This window comes from Myotis nattereri (assembly GCF_964212035.1).
Source record: "Myotis nattereri genome assembly, chromosome: 2".
Taxonomy (NCBI): Eukaryota; Metazoa; Chordata; class Mammalia; order Chiroptera; family Vespertilionidae; genus Myotis; species Myotis nattereri.
Window position 1 is genome coordinate 28,126,896 of NC_138076.1, and position 27,460 is coordinate 28,154,355.

General features: G+C 41.6%; 1 protein-coding gene and 2 pseudogenes across 3 annotated transcripts; 2 read left to right on the forward strand and 1 right to left on the reverse strand.

Moving 5' to 3' along the window:
• Positions 1-4,875: 4,875 nt before the first annotated feature.
• LOC308514759 (arylamine N-acetyltransferase 1-like) lies at positions 4,876-5,748 on the reverse strand (the record flags this gene model as incomplete). The annotated part of the gene is made up of 1 exon (XM_081085046.1): positions 4,876-5,748. One exon carries the CDS (start codon positions 5,746-5,748, stop codon positions 4,876-4,878), a length of 873 nt encoding a protein of 290 aa, XP_080941172.1.
• A 10,948-nt stretch (positions 5,749-16,696) lies between these two features.
• Positions 16,697-18,038, forward strand: LOC308514761 (heterogeneous nuclear ribonucleoprotein A1-like 2; annotated as a pseudogene). Its single transcript has 3 exons — positions 16,697-17,424; positions 17,581-17,656; positions 17,901-18,038. The product of its transcript is annotated as a heterogeneous nuclear ribonucleoprotein A1-like 2 (transcript).
• Positions 18,039-20,861: 2,823 nt separating this feature from the next.
• Positions 20,862-21,522, forward strand: LOC308514760 (signal peptidase complex subunit 3-like; annotated as a pseudogene). Its single transcript has one exon. The product of its transcript is annotated as a signal peptidase complex subunit 3-like (transcript).
• The last annotated feature ends 5,938 nt before the right edge of the window (positions 21,523-27,460 follow it).

The following is a 27,460-nucleotide window of genomic DNA, read 5'->3' on the forward strand; positions in this document are numbered from 1 at the left end:
GGTACGCCTGAAGCTGTCCCAGAGGCTCCTTACACTATCCTCGCATTTTTGGATTCTTTTTTCATTTTGCTTTTCCGGTTGGGTGTTTTTTGCTTCCTCGCATTTCAAATCATTGACTTGATTCTTGCGCTACTTTGTTCTGCTGTTGGGAGTCTGTATAATATTCTTTATTTCAGTCAGTGTATGCTTAATTTCTAGTTGGTTCCCCAATATAACATCGAGGGTCTCATTAGTTTTCTTGTAGATCTCATTAAGTTTATCGGCGGCTTCTAAACAGTTCTTGAGAGACCTTAAAAGTGTGGTTCTGAACTCTAGATCTTCCATTGACAATTTTGTCCTGTTTCTTTGTCTCCGCATTTTGTTATGCTTCCTTGGTGCACCCCCTAGTGGTCTTTGTTCGTGGTCTTATAGTTAAATCTTGATTGTTGTAGCTAATTCCAGGGAGGGTTTGACCTCCAGGCCAAGTGGCTATGAGAATCAGCTGTGTCAGCAGTGAGAGAACTTCTGTCCTCTAGGGAGGTGCTAATCTGGCGTTTGCCTGAGGCTATCCGGCAAATGCCTGTGTGCAGGGCTTGGGCGGGGCAGGTCGCACAGGATCAACAGGGTGGGCCGGAGAGAGCAGTTATGGCGGCTCTCAGTCCTGTCCCCAGGGGCTCTGCCTCTCTGAGTCCCAGCACCCGCTGCAAAGCTCAGAGAGAAAGCTGCACTCGCTCTGACCAAAACCAGGCAGTCCCGCTTCTCCCGTTTGCGTCTGGGTCCCTAAAGACTCGCCTGCATCTGGAGCTCAGAGTCTGGGACTCCCTCCCGATTGAAAACGCCAACCGCGCCCTCCGCCGCCAGCCCGCTCCGCACACTCCGCACCTCAGAATTTGACCTCAGCACTGCGCCTCCTCTGAGTGTCCGTATGCGTTTCTCTTTCCTCCTAGTTGTAGGACTTCCACTCAGCCAGCGTTCCAGTGGTTTTGGGTGATGTCCCTTCCGTCTTTTAGTTTCACTTTTGAAGTAGTTGTTCAAAGCAGCAAACTCCGGCGTTAACCTATGCCGCCATCTTGGTTCTCCCTCTTCTAGTATCTTTAAATGAACACTTCAAGGAATAATTTTCAACTTGAAACTGTGTTCCCCAAGAGGAAATTAAAAATACTTACTTAGGAAATAGAAAAGTGCTGAAATGTCTATTTGTAGATGAGTTTAAGGAGCAATTTCTTGTATAAATATTTGATCTATTCCTGTGAATGCTTTGAAAAATTTTGTGTTATTTCCAGAATGATCTGGAATTCTTGGATTTTAACTAAAATGTTCAAAGAAATTGTTAAATAATATTTCTACTTCAGACATGATTTTGTTTGGGGGACATGACCATAGTGATGTTTATAGTGGGGAAGGGCATGTAATAAGAATAGAGCCACAGTTGTTTCATAATTGCTCAATTTACTAACTATAGGTAAGAGGTTTTCTTACAGACCTTGGGAAACTGGAGGATGAAACAAGGCCATAAAAAGATAAGATGCTTGATGGGTCCATTACTCATAAAAGAAATACACTTTGAGGACAGACCAAGGACAGAACACGCTTTGATTCAGTTGCTGTGCACGGACCCTGCCCCCCTCTAGGAGTTTGCCTCAGGAACAGGATGAGCCTTTGTAACATCATAAAAGATTAGTACCTTGTTATCAGACTTTGAACTCCTGAAGGCCCAACCACAGCCCCTACCCTCCGCTTTCTCTGTTACACTTGCAGCTCACAGCTGCACATACCTATCTTCTCCCTCAGGCGTATATAATCAGCCAACTGGCAAGGGGGGATCAGAGCAGAATTCCCAGGGTGACTGAGTGCTCTCCCCATACTACCAGCGTTATTGGAATAAACACTCATATATGATTCGACCCTGTCTCTGCTTAATTTGGTCAAGTAGTGACAGGTGGCCTCAGACCCATTGTATCCGGTTTCAATCTGAGAAAAGCAGCAAATTTCATGAGGCCGGGGAAAGTCAGGATCAGTTTAGAATCGTGACTTTCAGCCGTGGTTTCTGGGACCTCCTAGTCAGGGGTGCTGGAACTTGAGTAAAAAGTGAAATGAACATGGTAAGAGGAGAGAGGATGTTAAAGGACAGAATCGAGTAGAAGGAAAGTCTGTTATAGTAAAAAGGGGAAATGTAGTTTGTAAAGTCTCAGAAACTTGGCTCTGGGAGTCCTGGACGAGGAGGGGAGGGCAGCAGTGGGCAGGCTACATGCTGGTCAAGTGGGACACAGTGAGACCTCACAGCCCTTCGGGCCCCACATGAGCACAGAGGTTCTAGTCAGGCGAGAGCTGCAGAGCAAAGCAGACAGGCCTGGGGAAACAGAAGCCATGTCCACCCCGTCTCAGTGGGGAGAGATGCTCTGGCTGTAACGTGGGGAAGAGCAAGGTCCACTGGGAAATGTCTGAAAATGCTCCTTTGGAGACATTTTCCTTTTATCTACCAGCTTTGAAACAATTGACTTGGGGTTAGGACTATATAGGCCTCAAACTTCCTGTCTCTCTTTAAGAGTCCTCATCATATGGTCACTGGACACCCATGCATCTTGTACCCAACAGGATAATGAGATGTACATTTCAGATCGTTTCTGACAACCGCAGTCATTATGGCTGACCTATCCGGAGTGTTTTCAGTGCCAGGCATTTTTAAAAGCACTTTACCTTATTTATCTCATTGCGTGCTCAGTAACAATCCTTTGATGGAAATATTCTTCTTCTTCCCACTCTACAGGCAAAGTGGAGCCCAGACTGGTTAATAACTTGCTCACGGTCACCTAATTGGGAAGTGGTAGAGTGGGGACTTCCTCACACAGTGTGCCGCCCAGCCCATGTTCAGAACCACTCTAAGTGACTAGTTCTAGAGCTGGCAGATATCAGAGTTTCCTGCAATTAATTACCAGGCTCCCTGGTTGGCTGCAATCATTGAACAAGAATAGGTCCAAATCTTTGCTCTCCGGGAAGTTCTTGTGATGGTTGAGAACAGTGTGATTAGGCAAGTCCAAGGTCCTTGGTTATGATCTGGGCCCAGTCCATGGATCTCTAGGTCCATAACCTTTCCTTTGACCTTCTGTTTTAAAGCAATATATATGGAAAAAACACTCTCTACTTAATAATGAGATCTTGGATGGGTTTTTGAGTAAAATGACTGTGCTTCTCTGCCTGGGGCAGTCCCGGTTTATACCTGTTATCCTGGCATAATAATGTGTGGTTTCCCCTTTCATTCTCAGAAGTGTCCTGCTTTAAGCAATAAATTGATCAGTTTACTTAGATACAGTAAAGACTTCCCCAAATTCTCATTCTTCTTCCCCCAAATTCTCATTTTTCACACGTCATAATAAAAATAGCTCTTTATTTTTATAAATCCAATTTATACTGATAAAATATAATTTTAATTATATATTTATTTATCATATTTGTTAAGGTAAATGAAGCCAGCTACTGAAACAAACAAACATAGAAACACTGAAAAATTCAGGAAGAGTTTATTTCTCACCCATATTACCTCCCATGTTGTACCCTACAGTTGTTCAGGGATCCCAGATCTTCTCATCTGTGGCCCCACTTTCTCTATGTCCTCAGTGTCTCTTCCATCAGCCAGTGGGGAAAGATAGCAGTGAGCTCACTGGTGGGAAGCATTCATGGTTTAGGCTGAAAGCTGTGCCTATCATTTGTATCACATTCCATTGGTTGGATCTCAGTCACATGGTTCTACCAAACTGCTGTGAGTGTTGAAAATGTGATCTAGCCATGTGCTCACAAGGAAGAGAAAGGATACAGGGAAATACTAACAGTCTCTGAAGGCTGATATAAGTAATCCAGTGCACTTTACTTGTAAAAAATAAAAAAAGGAAAGAAAGTAAAAAGCAAAGCATTACATAGAAAGCTAGCGCCTCCTCTGAAGAGCTGACTGCTGTGAGTTTGGTATGTAAGCACACAGAAATATATTATAGTTTGTTTTCCTGTTTGGACCAGTAGCTTATATTCTACAAAGTACAGTCTTCACTGACTAATAAGTACTGTTTCTGATTCTTTATTTGAATATTCTCATTGGTTCATTTTCATCAAGCTGTCATCCCCACTTACCCACTGAGCATGCTCTTGTGAAGGTCACCAGTGATGTCCTCATTACTAAATTAGAAGTTTATATTTGTGACAATTCTTCATTTCTCCGCAGCATTAACTATCTTGGATCTTTTCCTTTTTCTTTTTAAAAAAATTAAGCCATTTGGGGTGACATTGGTCAAAAACATTATATAGGCTTCAGGAGTACGATTCTATAATACATCGTCTGTCTATCACAGTGCATGTTCACCGGCTCAAGTCAAGTCTCTTTTTATCACCATGGATCCCCCTTTCCCCTCTTCTACCTCACCCACCCCCTCCCCCTCCTGAAATCACCATGCTATGTCTTTGTCTGTAAGTTTTGTTGTTGTTGCTTAACCCCTTCACCTTTTTCACCAGCACTACCCCCCTCCCTTTCATAAGGTTTTGATTTACATTTTCCTTATAGCTAGTGAATTTGAGCATTTTTTTATATATCAGTTGGACATTTTTATGTCTTCTTGGGAGAAGTGTTTATTCAGGTCCTCTGCTCATTTTCTAAAATTTAACTTTATTGTTGAAAGTATTTTTAGTTAGATTTTTTGGTTCTTAAGTTGTATAAGGTCTCTATATAGTTTGGATATAAGCCCCTTAGCAGAGGTATTGTTGGAGAATATCTTCTCCCACTAGGCTGGTTGCGTTTTTGTTTTGTTGATGGTTTCTTTCACTGTGCAGAAGCCTTTGAGTTTGGTGTAGTCCCATTCATTTATTTTTACTTCCTTTGCCTTTGGGGACTGATCCACTTTATTACTCATTGCTCTAAATAGTAAAACAAGATGCACTGTGTTTGGGCACAAACTTTTTCTCCAAGGAAATATTAAATATCTTTTTCAGCTCTTCCTCTATTTCTTCCACATTCAGTGTCTTAAACTCCACCAGATCCATGTTATCCTTGTAAGTGAATCTTCGATGCATGAGAGTAAAACCCACTAAGCAGTAAACTCCATCTGGGGTGTGCACGGCACAATAAGAGTCTTTTACACACGCAGATGCTGGAGATGTCTGAAAGTATGAATTCGGAGACTCAAAATCTTCAATTGTTCGAGGTTCAAGCGTAAAGGAGAAGATCTTTCTGTACTTTTTCTTTTCCAGGAGATCAGAATTAAGGAATTCTTGGTTTGGAATGTACTGCTCTCTTCTGATTTGGTCCAGATACCACGTTCCTCCCTCTTCTGTCAAGCGGAAGATGCACGGCATCTGAGGCTGATCCTTCCCAGAAATTAACTCCAGAGGCTGCCTCATCTGGTAAGAGCTTCCATACCCAGCATCAACTATGTACTTCCTGCCACCCACCGTCACCATCAGCAGGGGGTGCATGATAGCCCTGGTGTATCTTTCAGTTGAAACGCTGTAAACATTGCCTCCCAGCATCGTGGTCTCAAAACCGATTGTGGTCAGAGCCCAGTACAGAAGTTGATTGATCTGGCAACACCACCCACCCCGGTTCTTCCTCACAAGTTGATCAAAAACAGCCTCCAAGCCCAATTCCATGGGTTCCCCACAGTGGATGTTAAGGTTCTCAAAGGGAATGGCCTGGATCTGGTGCTGAAGGATGTCAGTTAACGTTTCCAGGTCCACTTTGTTCCTAAAGTTCTTATAACCAATTCTTTCAAAATATGCTTCAATGTCCATGATCCCCTATGGCAAGGAAAAGAAAACAAAACACATACTGTTACATTTGCAGTTGGATTTCCTTAAGTAGGTTAATTATAGTAATGTATTTTAAGTATATACAGACTAATGCTAATGTTAAAGTGGTTATAAACATCTGTAATTATAATTCTTTTAAAGATTTTTAAAATTCATTTTTAAATAAAAAATTTTTTCATTATTGTGTTATTTTTGACATATCAGATATGTAAGTTTAAGGTGTATAATGTGATGATTAGATACATTTATATTGCAAAGTGATTACCATAATGAGATTAGCTAACACCATTTTGTAACCTTTTTTTATGTTGGTGATTACTTTTAAGACCTACTCTCTTACCAACTTCCTTTTTATTTCTTTTTGTATATCATGTAGTATTGTTAATTATAGTTAAGATGCTTTTTATTAGATTCTCTAGACCTTATTTATTTTCTAGCTTGCAGTTTGCACCCTTTGACATACATGTCCCCACTTCTCCTAACCCCCTGCCCCTCTAATTCATGGCAACCACCATTCTACTCTCTGTTTCCATGAGTTTGGCTTTTTTCAGATTTCACATATAAGTGAAAACATAAAGTATTTAACATTATTTGTCTAAATTATTTCACTTAGCATCATAATGCCCTTAAAATCCATCCATGTTGTGGCAAAAGCTATGGCTTTCTTCTCTCAAATGGCTGGATGGACACTTAGGATGTTTTCATTTCTTGACTATTTTCTATGATGCTGCAATGACATGGGGGGAGAGGGATCTCTTCAGGATTGTGTTTTCATTCCCTTTGGCAGTATACCTAGAGTCGGATTGCTGGATCACATGATAGTTCTATTTTTAATTTTTTGAGGAACCTCCATACTGTTTTCTATAGTTGCTGTACATTCTCACCAGCACTATACAAGGATTTCTTTTTCTTCACATGACCTCACCAAGACTGGTTGTTTCTTGTCTTTTATATAATAGACATTCTAACAGTTTCAGGTGATATTTTATTGTGGTTTTGATTTGCATTTTCCTGAGGTTTGTGACGTTAAGCATCTTTTCATGAACCTGGTGGCCACTTGTAATACTTTTATAGAAAAATGCCCATTCAAGTTTTCCATCTATTTTTTAGTTGGATTATTCAGGGTTGTGTGTGTTTTTTTCTATTGAATTGTATGAGTTTCTTTTTTTCTTTATTGATTAAAGTATTACATATGTGTCCTTATCCCCCCATTGTCCGCCCACCCCCTCACTCATGCCCTCAACCCCCTGATGTCTGTGTCCATTGGTTAGGCTTATATGCATGCATACAAGTCCTTTGGTTGATCTCTTCCCTTTACCCCCACCCTCCCCTACCTTCCCTCTGAGGTTTCACGGTCTGATCGATGTTTCTCTGTCTCTGGATCTGTTTTTGTTCATCAGTTTATGTTGTTCATTATATTCCACAAATGAATGAGATCATGTGATATTTATCCTTGGCTGGCTTATTTCGTTTAGCATAATACTCTCCAGTTCCATCCATGCTGTTACAAATGGTAAGAATTCCTTCTTTTTTACCACAGCTTAGTATTCCATCGTGTAGATGTACCACAGATTTCTAATCCATTCATCTACTGATGGGCACTTAGGCTGTTTCCAAATCTTAGCTATGATAAATTGTGCTGCTATGAACATAGGGGTGCATATATCCTTTCTGATTGGTGTTTCTGGCTTCTTGGGATATATTCCTAGGAGTGGGATCACTGGGTCAAATGGGAGTTCCATTTTTAGTTTTTTGAGGAAACTCCACACTGTTCTCCATGGCTGCACCAGTCTGCATATGAATAAGTTTCTTGTATGTGTTTGATATTCACCCCTTATCAGATAGATAGTTTACAAATGTTTTCTCCCATTCTACACGTTGCATTTTTAATTTCCTGATTATTTCCTTTGCTGACTGCAGCTTTTTGGTTTGAAATAGTCCCACTTGTTGATTTTTGCTCTTGTTGCTTGAGCTTTTCCTTGTCATATCTAAACAATCAGAGCCAAAACCAATGTCAAGAAGCTTCCCCACTATGTATTTTCTAGTAGTTTTACAGTTTGGGAGTACCTTTCATTAAACCTTGTGTGTTAATTTTGTGAGTGGTGTAAGATAAAGATCAATTTCATTCTTCTGCACATAGTTGTCCAGTTTTCTATGTATTAAAGAGACTATCCTTTCTCTGTGTAACATTATTGATTCCCTCGTCAAATATTATTTGACCATATGTGAGTGGGTTTATTTCTGGGATCTTGATTCTGTTACTTTGTGTAATGTGTAATTTTTATATCAGTAACATGCTGTGTTTTGTTGTTTCATTTTTTTAGTTATCTAAACTTAGGACCTTCCCCCCAGTTTTATCTATAATAATAAAAGTGTAATATGCTAATTAGACTTGCTGTCCTTCCAGACAACCTTCTGGACCAAGCCGGGGCTGCAAGGGAAGCTCGGGTCCCAGGTGCCTGCTGGCGGCCGGAGGGAAGCCCAGGTCCCGGGTGACAGAGGGAAGCCAGTGCCGGCAGCCGGGGGAAGGAAGGTCTACTCTTGCACGAATTTCATGCATCGGGCCTCTAGTTGAGATGTAATTGACATACAGCAGTGTCCTTTAAGCCTTTATACTTGAGTTAAGTGATAGCACACTACCATATTACATTATTAAAACATTCTCAGTTACTGCATACCTTACCAGCATATTTTATATTTTCATATGTTTTCTTTTGCTATGTAACATCCTTTTCTTTCAGCTTTAAGAACTCCTTTCAGCATTTCTTGCAAAGGGGGTTTAGTGGTGATGAATTCCCCCAGCTCTTGCTTATTTGGGAAAGTGTCTCTTCACTTTGGAAAGACTACTTTGCTGCTAAGTATTCTTGTTTGGCAGTTTTATTTTTCCTTTCTGTACTTTGAGTATATCATCTCACTCTCTTCTTGCCCTGTGAGATTTCTGCTGAGAAAACTGCCGATAAACCTTCTGGTGGGGGGGAGGAGGTTAAGGGGTGGGGATACTTAATGTGAGATTTTTTTTCTGTTACTGATTTTAAAATTCTCTCTTGTCTTTGATTTTAGACCATTTTATTATTGTGTCTTGGAAAAGATTATTTTTGGTTGAAATTTTGAGGTGACATCAACTTCATGAATTAGATATCTAAATCTTTGTCAGGTTTGGGAATTTTTCACCCATTATTCCTTTAAGTTTTTTCTCTCCCCCCCCCCCCTCCTTCCCTGGGACTCCAATAAAGTATCGATTGTTTCTTTAGTCATATCACATAATTAACATAGGCTTTCTTCATTCTTATTCATCCTTTTTTCTTTGTACTCTTCTGACTGTATGATTTCAATGGTCTGTATTATAGTTCACTGATTCTTTTCTTGGTCAGGTCTGATGTGAAGCTCCATTGAAATCTTCAGTACAGTCATTTTACTGTTTAATTCTAGAATTTCTGCGTTTTTAATATATATTTTATTGATTTTTTTACAGAGAGGAATAGGGAATTATAAACATTGATGAGAGAGAAACATCAATCAGCTGCCTCCTGCACACCTCCTACTGGGGATGTGCCTGCAACCAAGGTACATGCCCTTGACCAGAATCGAACCTGGGACCCTTCAGTCCAGAGGCCAACACTCTATCCACTGAGCCAAACCGGTTAGGGCTCTGCTTTGTTTTTTAATGACTTTTGTTTCTTATTTATTTTCTCATTTTGTTCATACATTATTTTTCTAACTATTTTTTCTAATTTAATGTCATTTTCTGTGTATCTTGTAGTTCACTGAATTTGAGAGGATTATTCTGAATTCTTTGTCAAACAGTTTATAGATTTCCATTCCTTTAGGGTTTTGGAATTTTATTAGTTTCCTTTGGAAGAGTTATATTTCCTTGATTATTCATGACGCCTATGGACTTGCATTGATGTCTGTCCATATAAAGACCTTCCAGTCTTTACAGGCTGACTTCTACAGTCCAAGCATTTCCCCAGTCACCCTGTCCAGAAATTCTGGGTGGGGAGTCTGTAGTTTCTGTGTAAGCACTCCCTTGGGACGTCTCCTGCAGCTGGTGCTAGGTTAGGTCCAAAGCCAGAATGGCAGTACTCCGCCTAGTGCTGGGCTCTGCTGGGAACCTAGGCTCAGAGGTGCCCCCTGGAGTCTGGGTTCATGGACATTAATAGGAAGCCACCCAGGGCCACAGGGCTAGTTCTGCTGGGACATGTCTTGGTTAGCTCAAGCCCACTGGGAGCTGCCCTTGGTGTGGGGGAGCCAGCTGGTGCTGGGATGAGCCTGAAACATGGGCTTACAGAAACAGTTGGAAGCTTGTTATCTTGGGAATCAGCTGGTGCCTGGGTGGGCTAAAAGCCCGGTGCCACTGGAAAGGCCTGGGACCATGTAAACCAGTAGGTACTGGTGTGGATCAGGGAGCCATCTAGGATCCTGGAGCTGAGGAGTCTGACTGGAACCAAAAGGCTGTCTGTGGCCTCTAAGCCGCATATGGCAGCCTGAGCTTGCTAGTACTCAGGTGGGCCAAGAACCTCATTCACAGTAGTTCTCTGAGAGCCTGTAGCCAATGAAGCTGATTTGAACAATACAGCTGTCTAGAGCTATTGGAGTTGGCAGGAACTAGAGTGAAACTTGGGCCTCGATTTGTGAGAGACTGATGGGAGGCTGATGCCTTTGGAACTGCCTTGGGGCCACAGGAAACACCTAGGGCTGTTCTAGCTGGTTGGCACCAAAGTGAGATAGGGACTTGGGTTGTGCAGGAACCTGCTGAAAGTGTGGTGCTGTGGGAGCCAATTGGGTCCATAGGTGCTGCCTACAGCTGTTGTAGCCAGGAGGTACCAGGGTTAATGAGGAACTTAGATTAATAGGGAATCCTTGGGTATCTGGTACCAAGGAAGTTTCTGTGGACAATGGGAGCTACCTGGGGCTCCTACAGCAGGCTGTCATTAGGATGAACCTGGAGCCTTGGGTCATGGGATCCTATTGGGATCTTGTATCATAAGGTTACTGACACTGGCAGGTGCTGGGTTGAGGCAAGGTCCTGGGTTCCTGGGAGCCTGCTGGGGGCCTGGTGTTGTAGAAGTTGCTGAGTGTTTCTGTTGCCCCTCCTAATGTCATTACTTTTGGATTCTCCTATTTGTCTTTTTTGATCAGCTATTCTTCCCATTCTGCTAGTGTTTCTGCTTTCTCTACTCTTAATGACTAACATTTTCCCCCCAAAATCTATATAGTTCATTTCATTTCTTCTCATCCTAACTTGAATCTGTATCCTTCATCAACATCTATCTACACAAGCTCTAAAACTCTACCTCTCAGACACAGAGAGAACTACTATAATTTAACGAGCCCATCCCAAACCCTCTCTGCCTCGACCTGCAGAAGCAGTGCTGAGTAAGTAAAGAGGGTGGGTGATGTGGCACAAGAAAAATATTGTTTAGACTTGCCTGACTGTTTTGTTCTTGGGTTGTCCTACATTCCTTTTATTTGGAAATTACTTTATAACTTTTCTTTAAAGGCTATATTTTGTTTGCTGTGTATTTTTAAAATATATTTTATTGATTTTTTTATAGAGAGGAAAAAAGAGGGACAGAGAGTTAGAAAAATCGATGAGCGAGAAACATCGATCAGCTGCCTTCTGCACAGCCCCCACTGGGGATGTGCCTGCAACCAAGGTATATGCCCTTGACTGGAATCAAACCTGGGACCTTTCAGTCTGCAGGCTGACGCTCTATCCACTGAGCCAAACCGGTTAGGGCTTCTGTGTGTTTTTTAAAGATATGTTAACTTAGAATTTAGTAATTTCAAGTCCATTCCAAAGAAGCCAGTTCTGTTATGTTCCTAGATGTAAGCAACATGTTGTAACCAAATTATACCTGAGCATTCCATGACTCAATTTAAGGGGTTGTGTACTACTAAAGTTATGATATATGGTGAAATATGGAAGCATTTAGAAAATAGTTGCTAGGATCTAACTGACTGAAAACATTATAAAGTTTACATATTGGCTTGTTGCTTAGCTATGTAGTGATACACTCCTTTTTTGACTTGCTCATAAATATAAGAGAAGACTAAAAGGCACAGAGTAAACACACTTAGGGAGCCCACTGAGATGTCTCAGAAAAGCACTGAATATCTTTCTAAGGAAGTTAGATGTAGAATAATTTTTTGTCTTAATTCGGAACACTTAGAAAGTTTCTTCTTCCTGGTCCAAACTCTAGAATTAACAGAAAAAAAATGAGGAAAACTACTTGGGTATTGGCAGAAAAGCAAACTCTTTAGAAGGGAGGAACTATCAGGCTGGCATCAGAACATTCCACAGTCATATGTTACCAAGTTAAGAGAAAAGTCTGATCCCAAAATACTATTCTCAGCTAGAATTTCATTTAATCACAAAGGTATCATGAATATGAACATAATCTCAAAAATGAAAGAACCTGAGGAATGAGTGAATGATGAGCTAACTACCCCAATAAAGTGTTACCTCCTAATTGGCCAATGAAGTGCAAATTAAAATGAATAAAGAAAGAAGAGAGAGGCCACAGCAAAGGACTGATGGACAACATTGGCTCCTTTTATTACAAAACTAAGAGTAGAAAAGATATGAGAATTGTGGGTATTGAATGAACCAGTTTTATGGAAATAGAAATGTTAAATTAACATGGTTACTTGAACAAAAATATATAGTAAAACTTGACTCTTTTTTACTAATGTTGATTTCTAATGTGTTTTCTGCACATTACTGGAATCTTTTAGAAAGTATGTCCTATCCCTGTGGTCGGCAAACTGCGGCTCACGAGCCACATGCGGCTCTTTGGCCCCTTGAATGTGGCTCCTCCTAAGCCTTAGGAGTACCCTAATTAAGTTAATAACAATGTACCTACCTATATAGTTTAAGTTTAAAAAATTTGGCTCTCAAAAGAAATTTCAGTCATTGTACTGTAGATATTTGGCTCTGTGGACTAATGAGTTTGCCGACCACTGTCCTATCCTACAGAAACATTTTTTAAGTCCTTATGATACACTAAAAAAAATTCCGAATTCTTTGAAGAGAAAAAATTTTCCTAATTTTAACACTAAGAAAGAATTATAATCAATAATTTGATGTATTTATTTCTAGTCTTTTTCTATGCAATTTAAGAGAGTTTAGAAAATGTTTATAAAGTTTTATCCTTTATTTTTTTCTCAATTCTAGAAAATATGATTTTTCTAACATGTAATTACAATTATTCTGATTAGCTTTCTCCTAAAGATTTTACAAAACTTTTAGAAATAAAAATACAAGTAAACAAATAATCGATTAATAGTAATTACTATTTTTGAAATACTTACTATTTTCTAGGGTCAAATTTAAGAATTTGATACCTATACTTATATTTAATTCTAAGAAGAGGAAGTTATAAGTTCATGGATTGAAATTATTTACCCAAGATTACTCATTTATCTAGTATTTAAACTCAGATCTTCAAAGTTGCCATGCCACAAATGATGTTGTCTATTAATCTTAGTTAAAGGTGATGATTAAGTAAATGGAAATGTGCTTATGTATGTGATATGAATAAAGTAGAGTCTAAGCAGATAACCTGCATCAATAAGACGGATGTTCTAGTGAACCAATATCTGAGCTCAGTGTTGAGTATATCTCAGGAAAGAAGAAAGACCCAGGAGTAACTCACCAAAAGCAAAAAATGAAATGTAAAAATCAAAGATGCCGAAACCGGTTTGGCTCAGTGGATAGAGCGTCGGCCTGCGGACTGAGAGGTCCCGGGTTCGATTCCGGTCAAGGGCATGTACCTGGGTTGCGGGCATATCCCCAGTAGGAGATGTGCAGGAGGCAACTGATCGATGATTCTCTCTCATCGATGTTTCTGACTCTCTACCTCTCTCCCTTCCTCTCTATAAAAAATGAATAAAACATATTTAAAAAAAAAAAGTCGGAAAAAAAAATCAAAGATACCAAATTTCTAGGAAAATTTGATCAAGCATAATCTGGTTAAATGACTGAACTGGAAAGGCAGGAAGCATCCAGTATAATAATTGGGGAAGAGTGGAGCCTGAAGGGAGTTGGAGAGGGTATTCTCTGTCTAAAGTAAATGAAACCCATTAGACCTATTGGCCTCCACCATGAACAGTGGGGTAAGGAATAGAGCATGCTCAGTGTACCTAGAGGGGGCACATGGGATTGAGGACGCTTCAGGACTGAGGTTACTATGAGGAGAATTCTGTTTGTACCACCCAGATCCCTTCAGATGTCTTACCATGTCACTGTGCCTCTGGACTGGCTTCTGTGTCCTCATGCTTAAGGACCTGCACACCAGCCTCTCTTTGGAGGACCTCTTAAGAACTCCTGGAACTGATTTTCCTTCCTATGCAGACAGCTGGCAAGTCAGGGAATGCCTATCCTGCCAGGGCAGCTCTGAGTGAATGAGTTTCTGGCTCAAGGTATTATACCCTTGCATTGTGTCTGGCAAAGTCTAAGACATAATTCATAGCCACACTGAAACTGAAGCTGAAGCTGGGGATTTTTCTGAATCTCATACCCGCTAGGATTCTTCCTCTATCCAATCTCTCTTTTCCAATACTTACTGGTTACTCCCAGGAGCACTTCCGTAATAAATTACTTGCACATAAATCCTTGTCTGAGTGTCTGAATCTTGGGAACCTGACTTGAGACACATGAGTGGTGCATTTTGGGAAGTTGTGTGGAAGAAAGGTCAGATACACAGAATGAGGCCAATTTCAGAGGGCCTCACATGTCAGACAAAAGAGGGACCTGTTTCTGTGGATCACAGCAATGCCTGTTGTTTTGTTGAATGGTCTGTATTGAAGTTGGACCTACTATTTGATTTATCCCTCTGCCATATGCTACTTCCTTTGCAAATCACCCTCTTGGATATATCTCTGCAGAGCAGATTCATATGCAGAACGGACTTGTTCCCCATCTCTAGAATTCGTTCACATACAACAGCAATTTTCAACTTGGTTAAAGATCTTTCCTCTTCACCTTAAATGAAACTGTAACCAAGAGCCTAATATAGAAGAAGAAAAGCTGATTGATCCAGAGATAGTCTGCTCATGGAAGTTGGTTCTGACGCTTTAAGCACATAGGCAAGCAAAGTAAGCCTCAGGGTGGGATAGAGTAAATAGTTGAGAGTTAACAATTTCCTTTGAATCAATAGTTTCGTGAGCATGAAACTAAAGTGAGGGCCCTTCCAAATGGAAGGAGCAGTTTCTAAAAAAAAAACAAAAAACAAAAAAACAAAACAAAACAAAAAGCCCGCCCAGGTGTTGCGGTGGATGTTGCGCCAGAGCAGGGGAGCAGCGCGTGGAGCTGAAAGCCCTTAAGCCCCTGGCTGCTGGGGCTGTCTGCTCTCCCATGGAATTCTGCACTGCCCTGCCAGGGAGGGTGTCCTCAGTCTGCCTGACAGTGAAGGAGTTGATGCTTGTAGTTTATGGCTCCTGGAGATCTCCCCTGAGTCTCCTTCCAGTAGTTTGACAATGCATCTCAGCCTCCCTGGCTATTTGGATTAAAGAAGTTCTGATCACATAATCCAGAGGGAGCAGGAATGGTTATGCACCTGCCACCAGCAGAACTAACTGGGCCCTTTGGGACACTCCCGTTAGGGACAGAAGAGATGGACATCACTGTTTCAGTTATCCAACGTGGGAATTCAGTTCCCTGAAACACATTCGCTCTTTAATCCTCTTCTTTGATCCTCACAAGCCTTTTAAGTGAGCTCTCTAAGGAGCTTCATTTTACTGGCAGAGAAACTGACTTTGAGCAATGCCCAGGTCTCACAGCGAGGATGTGGTATGGCTATGACCCCAATCCCGACAGTTTGGCCCAAAGGTTTGTTATGTCCACCATTACACTATAAAGCATGTCAGAAATTTTTGAAACACCTTTGGACTTGAAATTCAGGAATGGTGCAGTATCTAGTCTCCTGGACTCACATTGGAGATAAGATAAATCCCCAGTTTCAAAGCATAAAAAAGTTACTTACCAAATCTGCTAGAGCCCACACAGGGACCAGGGTGACTGCAGTCCTCCCACTTGCAGAGCCAGCACAAGAAGTGAGCTGTCCAAACTGCTCCTTCCCTGGAGTCTACTTATGGTAGAGTCACCCAGGGATCGCTGGGAAATGTAGGTGTGGGGCCTGAGGTTGACCTTGTGTGCCTCCTTTTCAAATCAAGTCATTGGAGAAGATTAGAGAGCTATATTACGTAATGAGCCCCAGCCACAGGCTGTGAGGAACATGTCCTGTGTTTGGCACAGTTCCTGCTTTTAAGGAACCTGAAGCCAGATGTCCTATGTGTAATGTGGGTTTTGGGAGGGCCCAGGAAAAGCAGATCCATTAAGCTAGAGGAGGCAGAAAATAGATGTTTCAAATCACTCTCCTTGGGTTATGATACTGTTTTGTCATCAATTTCCATGAGGCCCCTCAGTTACTATTCTCTATCCTTTCATCTTCTATCCTCAGTCCCACTCATCACTCCCCACCCCGCAAGGCCCTATATACGGTGATTGAAATGAGTCCGCATATGTGGTATGAGTGTGATGTGTCTACGGTAGTGTGGTGGTGTTTCTGCTTGTGTTTTTAATTCACATTAATGATATTGCTCTATAACACCTGCTGTTACTTATGCATCTCCCCCTATACTATGTTTTAAAATGTATGTGACACAATTGTTGCTTCATGCCCTCTTTTGGGCACCAATGGTTCTAGTTCATAGCTCTCCTGTCCTATTGCATGGACTTGGGAGGCCTTTCTCTTGTTTTGTGCTTATGCAGGCTAGATGGAGTTGCAACTTAGTGCTCCTGGGAGCACCACTCAGCTCAGGCTGATGAGAGTTGAAGGATAAATATCCTCAAGTTCTACCTGCTTAGGTGGGACTACTCTGGGGCATGAACAACACTGCCGCCCCTCCCACAGTCGTCCTCTCTAAGTCAGAGTCTCCCAAAAAGCTGAACCGCTTCAGAAGCTCTTTATCAGAGCTTTGAGCTTTGAAACAACCTGTGAGCATCTCAGAAGCCTTTCTGAGCAATGGGGATGCTCACAGACTGTGCGGTGATGAGACATCCAAACACCGAGTGCTCCAGAGGCTTTGGGTCTGTCATGTGTGCCATTGTGGAGGAGGTGGATGCAGCCATGAATGCAAGGCCACATGAGGTGGGTGGAAGAGTTGTGGAACCAAAGAGAAGATTCTCAAAGACCTGGTGCCCACTTAACTCTGAAAAAGATTTTTGTCGGTGGTATCAAAGAAGACACTGAAGAACATTACCTAAGAGATTATTTTGAACAGTATGGGAAAATTGAAGGGATTGAAATCATGACTGACCGGGGCAGTGACAAAAAGAAAGATTTGCTTTTGTAACCCTTGATGACCATAACTCTGTATGCAATGTTGTCATTGAGAAATACCATCTGTGAATGGCCACCACTGTGAAGTAAGAAGAGCCCTGTCTAAGCAAGAGATGAGATGGTTGTGCTTCATTCAGCCAACGAGGTCAAAGTTCTTCTGGAAACTTCGGAGTAAGTTGTGGAGGTGGTTTTGGTGGAAATGACAACTTCGATCCTGGGGGAAACTTCAGTGGTCAAGTTGGCTTTGGTGGCAGCCATGATGGTGGTGGATATGGTCGCAGTGGGGATGGTTCCAGTGGATTTGGTAATGATGGTGGTTATGGAAGAGGTTCCCTGGTTACTCTGGAGGAAGCAGAACCTGTGGAAGTGGTGGACAGGGCTATGGAATCCAGGGCAGTGGCTATGGCGAGAGTGGCAGCTGTGACAGCTATAACCATGGAGGAGGCAGAGGCAGCTTTGGCAGTGGTAGTGGAAGCAATTTTGGAGGTGGCAGAAGCTACAAGGATTTCGGCAATTACAACGATCAATCTTCTAATTTTGGACCCACGAAAGGAGAAAACTTTGATTATTTTATTTTCTCATCACCATTTATTTCCTCTATGCCCTTTTCCACCTCCACCCATCTCCCTTCACCCCTGCAATCACCACACTGTCGTCTATGTCCATGAGTTCTCTTTTTTGTTTTTTGCTCAATCCCTCTCCCCCACCCTCCCCTCAACCCCTGAGCTGTCTGCCTGCTCTCTATGAGTCTGTCTCTGTTTTGCTTGGTAGTTCAGTTTGTCCATTAAATTGAAAGGAGGAAACTTTGGAGCCAGAACCTCTGGCCTCTATGGTGGTGGAAACCTATACTTTGCCAAACTATGAAACCAAGGTGGCTGTGGCAGGTGCAGCAGCAGCAGTAGCTATAGCAGTGGCAGAAGGTTTTAATGACTTCCAGGAAACAAATCTTAGCAGGGGAAGAGAGCCAGAGACATTACAGGGAGGCTACAAGTTACAACAGATTTGTGAACTCAGCCAAGCACAGTGGTGGCAGAGCCTAGCTGCTACCAAGGCCTAGCTGTGATCTATTAGATGAATTAAAAATAAGAAAAAGCAAAAGCTTTTTTTAAGAGAGAAGATTGAACTTTTCTCCTTTTTAAAAAATATGTTTTATTGATTTGAGGGAGAAAGGAAGGGAGAGAGAGATAGAAACATCACTGAGAGAGAAACATTGACCAGTTGCCTACTACACGCCCCCCACTGGGGATTGAGCCTGCAACCCAGGCATGTGCCCTGACTAGGAATCCAACCAGAGACCTTTTGTTTCATGGGTTGATGCTCAACTACTGAGCCACACCAGAGGACTCTTTCAACACTTTAAATATTTCACTTTTTGCTTGCATGGTTTCTGAAAAGAAATTTAATAAAATATATATTTAATAAAATATATATTTAATAAAATATATATTAAATTTAATAAAATATATATTAAATTTAATAAAATATATATTTTGAACAATAGATATGCAGAATGGACTATATTTTGTTCAAAATAATAATAGCAACAATGTATTATGTGATTATGGCTAATTGGTAAGTAAAATGAATGACAAGTGTAATGAAGGATGTGAAGAAGGATTTGGAATACTGTACAGTATTATAAAATATCTGCATTATATATGAAGCATTACCAGATTAGTTGTGGAAGTATGCTGCAAACTCTTGGGCAAGTAATGCAAACATTTTTTAAATAAGTACAATTGATATGCTAAGAGAAGACAGGCATGGAATCCTAAGATGTTATATTAAAACTAAGAAGGCAGAAAAGGCAGGAAAAAAATGCAACAAACAAAAAACAGTTAAAAATATGATAGATATGAATCCAACTATTAAGTAACCACTTAGATGTGAATAGCATAAGTACACTAATTAAAATACATACAATCTAGCCCTCGCTGGTTCGGCTCAGTGAATAGTGTCAGCCTGCGGACTGAAGGGTCCTGAGTTTGATTCTGGTCAAGGGCACATCCCCGGGTTGCAGGCTTGATCCCCAGTGGGAGGCATGCAGGAGGCAGCCGATCAATGATTCTCTCTCATCATTGATTTTTTTTTCTCTCTCTCTCTCCCTCTCCCTTTCTCTCTGAAATCAATACAAATATATTTAAGAATAAAAAAGACATTCAATCTTAATTAATGAACAAAACAGATCCAGAGACATAGAAGCATGGACTAGACTGCCAAACCTCAGAGGGAAGATAGGGGTGGGTGGGAAGAGATCAACCAAAGAACTTGTATGCATATATGCATAACTCCTGGACACAGACAATAGGGTGGTGAAGGCCTGGGGCAGGGATGGGGCGGGGGTGGGGGGTAGAAGACTAGAAGGGGTCAATGAGTGGGAACAGGGAACATATATAATATTTTCAACAATAAAGATTTTTTAATTAATTGTTTAAAATAAAAAATAAAAGACATACAATCTTCCAAGACTTAACCAGGAAGAAATAGAAAATCTGAACAGACTGATTACTAGAAATGAAATTGAATCAGTAATCAAAAAACTGCCAACAAACCAAAGTCAGGGGCCAGGTGGCTTCACAAGTGAATTCTACCAAACATTCAAAGAAGGATTAATACCTGTCCTTCTCAAACTATTCCAAAAAAAAAAACAACAACAAAAAACAAACAAACAAACAAAAAACTGAAGAGGAGGAAAAGCTCCCAAACTCATTTTACAAGGCCTGCATTACCCTAATATGAAAGCCAGACAGAGTCCAGAGTGAAGAGACTGGAAAAAAATCGTACACCTATGGATGAGGACAGTTGGGGGAGCGGGGTAAGGGTAGAGGATGGGGTGGGAACCGGGTGGAGGGGAGGTATGGGGGGAAAAAAGAGGAACAACTGTAATAATAATAATCTGAACAATAAAGATTTAATTTTAAAAAAATTAGTCTTCTAAAAAAATAAAAGAAAGAAAGCCAGACAAAGATACTACAAAAAAAGAAAGAAAGAAAATGATAAGTCAATATCCCTGATGAACATGGATGTAAAAATCCTCAATAAAATATTAGCAAACCAAATCCAACAATACGTTAAAACAAATCATACACCATGACCAAATGGGATTTATTCCCAGGATACAAGGTTGGTTCAATATCCACAAATCAATTAACATGGTATACCACATAAACAAAATGAAGGATAAAAATTATGTCATGATCAATAGATGCAGAAAAATCATTTGACAAAATCTAGGATCTGTTTATAATAAAAATTATCAGCAAAGTGGGGAGAGAGGCAATATACCTCAACAGAATGAAGGCCATATATGACAAATCATAGCTAACATCATGCTCAAGAGTAAAAAGTTAAAAACTTTTTAAGATCAGTAACAAAACAAAAATTCCACTCTCACTTTTTCCAGACAAGAAATTAAATACATCTAAATTGGAATGGAAGAAGTAAAACTGCCATGTGCAGATGACATGATACTATATACTAAGTCTAGAAGAAGAAATATAAACAGTAAATAGTCAATACATACATATCCATCAATAATTGGATCTAAAAATCAAAATAAACAAACAAGGAATCTATGAACAAAATAATGGATAAAATAGAACCAGAGCTGGGAAACATGGAATAAACTGAGAAGTTGGGAGGGGGGCAGGAAGAGATTAAAGAACTTATATGCATACGTGCGTTACCCGTGGACACAGACAATAAATAGGGGCGGGGTGGGATCCGGGTAGAGGGGGGCAATATCTGTAATACTCTCAATAATAAAGAGATTAAAAAAAAAGAAAGAAAATTAAGAAACAGTCTAATTTGCGATTGTATCAAAAACAATAAAATAGGCGTGCGGAACGGAGCTCGATGGCCGCGATGAACAGGGTGCTGTCTCCAGCGAACTCGCTGTTCGCCTTCTCGCTGAGCGTGATGGCGGCGCTCACCTTCGGCTGCTTCATCACCACCGCCTTCAAGGACCGGAGGTGCCGGTGCGGCTGCACGTCTCGCGGATCATGCTGAAAAATGTGGAAGACTTCACTGGACCTAGAGAAAGAAGCGACCTGGGGTTCATTAACTTCGACATAACGGCAGATCTAGAGAATATATTTGTTTGGAATGTTAAGCAGTTGTTTCTTTATTTATCAGCAGAGAATTCAACAAAAAATAACGCTCTGAACCAGGTTGTCCTTTGGGAGAAGATTGTTCTGAGAGGTGATCATACGAAGCTGCTGTTGAAAGATATGAAAACAAAATATTTTTTCTTTGACTGATGGAAATGGTCTCAAGGGCAACAGGAATGTCACTCTGACCCTGTCCTGGAACGTCGTACCAAACGCTGGAATCCTACCTCTCGTGACAGGCTCAGGACACGTGTCTGTTCCATTTCCAGATACATATGAAATCATGAAGAGTTATTAAATTATTCTGAATCTGAACAGCATATTTTTATACTTACTGGATTTTCTCTCATTTATGTCCTCCCTTGCACCTCCATCTGTTTTTGTTTGTTAACTAAATTTTATTTATTTTGTATGAGAACTAACATCAAAAGGTTTATTTGAAGGGAAAGGTTAAAGTGCTACTTAAACTTAACTTTACAATCAAAACAAAGAAAGGCCACCGGAATGGGTTATTAGAAAAGCGCACTTTAGGATTTGTAAGTTTATCTTTGATGTGTTCCTGGTATCGCCATTCTTTTTTTTTTTTTTTTTAATTGATTTTTTACAGAGAGGAAGGGAGAGAGAGAGTTAGAAACATCGATGAGAGAGAAACATCGATCAGCTGCCTCCTGCACACCTCCTAGGGGGATGTGCCCGCAACCCAGGTACATGCCCTTGACCGGAATCGAACCTGGGACCTTTCAGTCCGCAGGCCAACGCTCTATCCACTGACCCAAACCGGTTCCAGCGCCATTCTTCTTAATGGACGATAAGAAGGTGAGCAGGGAGGGTCTCTGACATTTTCAGGGGCCTGTGGAACTCTGTTCTAGGCCTCTCGTCAGTGTACATTCACCCTGGCAGTGGTGCAGAAGTAGACATTCCTTTTATCTCTCTCAGGGGATGTCTGAGACTGGACACATTCACACAGGCATTTGTGAGAAGCCTGATTTACATACAAAATAGCCCAAGTGGTGAGATTTTGTTCCCTATGTCTTAGGGAGGGCCATAATGCGTTTTTCTTACAGCTGACTCGCACCTTTCTCCACTTAAAGACTAAATACCTCCATCTATGCTGTAAATCCTAACTCATTCTGAAGAGTCTCTTGTCAACCCAATGTGTGTCTTTCAGTCCTTTCTCTGGAATGTTCCATGTGTCCTGTGTGTGGTTTTAGCATTGCCGTTGAAGGTGGACGTGTTTGCATGGTCCCTCTGGGTGAAGTTTCTCTAGGGAGCATGCCTAGTGCCTCTGAGGGCTGATTATTTAAAACGTTCTGCAGGTCCCCATTTTAATAGCCATTGGGGTGATACTTGGTGTGCTTTCCCATGTGCAAGCACTCGCATATGTTACTGTAAGTTATCCTCCATGAGCTGATGAGGTCAGCAGTGCAATGTCAGCTCTTTGCAGACGGAGAAACAAGCCCAGAGGTTGACTGAATGGAGCTGTTACATAGCTCACAAGGACGGGAGTTAGACCTGGAACTCAGATCTGGTTCTCTCAGCTTATCTTTCCTCTTAAGACTAAGCAAAGATCACATGTAATTTCATTACATATTTTGTCGCCCTGGACACCCTGTGTACCACTCCTAGAAGGGCTTTCCATCCCATGTGGAAGTAATTTTACTTATGTTAAAAGTGTAAGAATCCAAATGTATAAAAATGACTTAGAGATTAAACTCATGATAATACAAAAAAAAAAAGAATAAAATACCTAGGAATCAATTTAAATAAGGCTAAAGACCTGTACTCAAAAAACTATAACATTGCTGAAAGAAATCAATGAAGACACAAAATAAATGGAAAGATATACCATGCTCATGAATTGGAAGAATTCACATTGTTAAAATGTCCATATTACCCAAAGCAATTTGCAGGTTCAAAACAATCCTTATCAAAATACCAATGGCATTTTTCACAGAATTATAAACTTATGATCTTTATGTTTAAAAGTTTCCTTTATCTGATCATTGTCAACATATTCATTTATATATTTTAGATTTTTCTTTATGATTTCATTTTTACAGGTAATGTTTTGATCTATCTGGGAATTTATTTTGGCTCTTGTTAGAGATCCATCTCACCCTATTCCCCAAATGGCTAGCCCAGTGGTCGGCAAACTCATTAGTCAACAGAGCCAAATATCAACAGTACAACGATTGAAATTTCTTTTGAGAGCCAAATTTTTTAAACTTAAACTATATAGGTAGGTACATTGTTATTAACTTAATTAGGATACTCCTAAGGCTTAGGAAGAGCCACACTCAAGGGGCCAAAGAGCCGCATGTGGCTCACAAGCCCCAGTTTGCCAACCACGGGGCTAGCCAATTGCCCAAAACCATTTATTGCATCATCTGTCTTTTCCCCATTTAATTGAAATGTGGTTTTTATTCTGTTGTATATTCTTACATGTATTTGGAGATATTTCTCTTGTATTTCATTGACCTGTTTCTCTTCCTGCCCCAGCATCATGTTATTTTAGCTACCTAGTTTTATAACAAGTTTTAACATCTGGCAGGCTAGTTTTTAATTCTGTTTGGACAAGTTGACTTTCTGAACCGTGTGGGATTTCTAACATGATATCAGAAGGTTCAGTAAGCAGTACCCAAAGAGAAGCCAACAAATTCATCCTATTGAGCAAGACAGTAGGAGAGGTATTTCCAGGTATTTCTGGTATTAGTGATAATCTTAGTCTCAATGTGGACACTGTCAGCACTTTGATTAAAATTATTATACTTGTTTAAACTGGTAACCTGTGAATCACTTGGGAATGAACAAAACTGCTCTAATAAATTGCTCTAAATCAGTCCAAGTTGAAGAAGAGCTCACCAGATTGTTTTCAAAACCCATTTTTCTCAAAAGTAATTTTTAGCTTACCAGCAGTTTTGTCTCTTCTTGTAGTCTTTAATCAATAACTGAATCATTCATGTATGTAAATATTAATTATAAAACATGTTGGCATAATAACCCACTACAAAAACGATAACATGTGGGAACAACTGATTTAAGGCATTCTAAGAATAATAACAATTGCAAGAAACCCATGGGACAGGTAGAGAGCATATATCATAAAGAATTATTTTATACTAGAGGCCCAGCGCATGATTAAATCATGCGCATGTAGGGTCCCCTAGGCCTATCCTGCCATCAGGGCCATGTCCACTGCTCCCGACACCTCGCATGCTCTGCGGACGCTGCCGCCCCTTGCCCTCCATCGTATGCCAGGTTCTCACCTTCCCTGGGTCTGGCGTTCACCCACTTGGAAGATGCCTGTAGGCAGCAGTCCCACTGTGGAGCTGCTCTCCGCGCCCTCCTCTTTGGCCATGACCCGCGGGCCGTGCCATCTGGTATCGGGATGCCGGGGTGTCCTTCTGCTCCACCGCCTCTGCTCGGGTAGTAACCGCTGCCGCCACCACAGTCACCGTGTAAGAGTAAAGCCGGCAGGCTGGTGGCACACGCGAGTGCACACTCCCTTACACTCCCCCCCACTCCCGCACCTCTCAAAGGTTAGCCCCACCCTGTCGAATCCAGCCAATCCGGGAGCCCTGCTGCCCCACCTCTAGCCAATCCACTCGCCCACCGGCCTCACACAACCCCCCTCCCCTGCAACTGCCTTCCCAACCACCCAGGAGGCTCTCAGTCTTTTGAGCCAGTTCTGGAGCCGGACCTTGCAAACCCGTGAAGGCGGGGAGGGCCACCTAACACACCAGGAAGCTGAAGTCCGAGGCTGAGTGTGAGCGCAGCTCGACTCTGTTCCCTCCCATGGAGCCTGTCCTATCCCTCTGCGTCAAGTGCTCAGGTCCTGCCCCTCCCTGGCGTCAAGGGCCTATTCTGCCTCCCCACTGCCCGCTGCCTCCCGCCACCCACCGCCCGCCGCGCCCTGGCTCCGCTTCCGCCTCCCGCCTCCGCCACCTTGGCTCCATTCCTGTCTCTGCTGCCTCTACTTTGCTCCCTTCTGCAGCACTTGGCTTCCTTCTATGTTGTCTTCAGTCTTTGCTCCCAGCTGGTATATGCAAATTAACCGCCATCTTGGTTGGGTTAATTTGCATATAGTCTCTCTGATTGGCTGGTGGGCATAGCGAAGGTACAGTCAATTAGCATCTTTGTCTTTTATTAGTGTAGATACTTATTTAAACCCAGTAAAAATAGGTGTTTCTGCATTCTAGTTTGTATTCATTGGTTTCATAAAATGAAGGTCTTCTTTTTAAAAAATTTATCTTTATTGTTGAAAGCATTACAGATGTCCCCTTTATTTGTGTTTTTTTCCCATTGACCCCCCCCACCCTGCACCTGCCCCTCCCAGCCTTCACCACTCTATTGTCTGTGTCCATGAGTTATGCATTTATGCATAAAAGTTTCTCCATTAATCACTTCTCACCCACCACCCACTCCGCCTTCTCTCTGAAATGTCTTCTTTTTAATTGATCAATATTTGAGATTCATCTGGATATTTGATAAGTGGGGCTCTCAGTCATAAAGAGAATAGGTTTGTGGATTCTGAAAGTCATCCCTAAATATAACTCAAGCCATATTGTAGTGCCCTTTGAATTTTTTGGTTCATTTTATGGCATTTTCCTGTGTCCCAAAAAATGCAAAGCCAAGGCACCTAGCACACTGTCTGTCATACAGTGGGGTCACCTGGCGGACATGGCTCAATGGTTGAACGTCAACTTGTGAAACAGGAGGTCACGGTTCAATTGCCGGTCAGGGCATATGCCTAGGTGGCAGGCTCTGGCTCAATCCCCAGTGTGGGGTGTGCGGGAGGCAGTGCAGAAGGCAGCTAATCAATGATTCTCTCTCATTGATGTTTCTGTCTCTCTATCCCTCTTTCTTCCTCTCTGAAATCAATAAAAATATATTTAAAAAGAAAAGAAATTTACATTCATTATTTGGAAACTTCTATGGGATAAAAGGAGATACTTGGGGGTATTGTAAAATAACTTTCCAAGTGAGTAGTCAACTCATTATCTTTCAGTCAGGAGGACATAGAACACACATGTCAGAATGTACATGCCTGCGCGCACACACATACACGCACAGCTTCCAGAGACAATGGCATTATTTCACACTAGAAGCCCAGTGCATGAAATTTCATGCACTATGAGGGGTCCCTCAGCACCGCCTGTTTCCTCTTGCAGTCCGGGACCCTTCACTCCTTACTGCCTGACTTCAGCAGAGGCAGGAGAGGCTCCAGCCATCGCCGCTGCATTCACCAGCCTCATCAGCCGTGAGCTGTGAGCCATGAGCACAGCTTCTGGCTGAGTGGTGCTCCCCCTGTGGGAGCATACCGACCACCAGGGGCAGCTCCTGCATTGAGCATCTGCCCCAGGTGGTCAGTGCACGACATAGCGACCGGTCATTCCGCTGTTCAGTCGATTTGCATATTAGGGTTTCATTATGTAGGTTTCTTTTCTCTCTAAACTTCAGAGCACTCATGGTTAAATGTTTTGCATTCAGTAATTCATAAGCCTATTCTGCCAGATGTGGATGGTTGAGTGTCTCTACAGTCTCATTATTGAGTATCTGCATAGCAGCTCTCACTTTTCACCAAGAAGCAACAAGCTGTCAATTAACCAGTATGTGTATGTCTCCCAGCACCCTGTTAAAACACCAAGAAATATTGTGTTAAATGCCAAATTAGGTTCTAAAAATTATGTTTTAATAGATGGGAGAAATGGGCCTCCACTGGGAGCTTCACCCTACCGGCGATTTCAGGGTGAGAAAAGAACTACTGTTTCTAAAATTTCTTTGTGAAAAGGATTCACGTGGCCCTCAACTATTTTAGGGGATTTGGTGCAGGTGTGGTTGCCCCAAAAGGCCAGAGGAGCTCAGTGAGGGGAGCAGTGTGCTGGGACAGAGCCTCCAAAGGGGACAGAGCAAAGGAAATTTTTATTCGCTGCCTTGAGTGTGGAACATTGGGGAGAAGAAATAATGTTTCAAATGGATATTGGGAAAGTTTTCCATAAGATGCTTATTATGTAAAATCCCTTTATTTCTCCCTTGCAGCGGTTCTCAACCTGTGGGTCGCAACCCCTGAAAATACATCCTGCATATCAGATATTTACATTACGATTCATAACAGTAGCAAAATTACAGTTACGAATTAGCAACGAAAATGATGGTTGGGAGTCACCACAACATGAGGAACTGTATTAAAGGGTCGCGGCAGGAAGGTTGAGAACCACTGCTAGAGGATGCATAATAAAA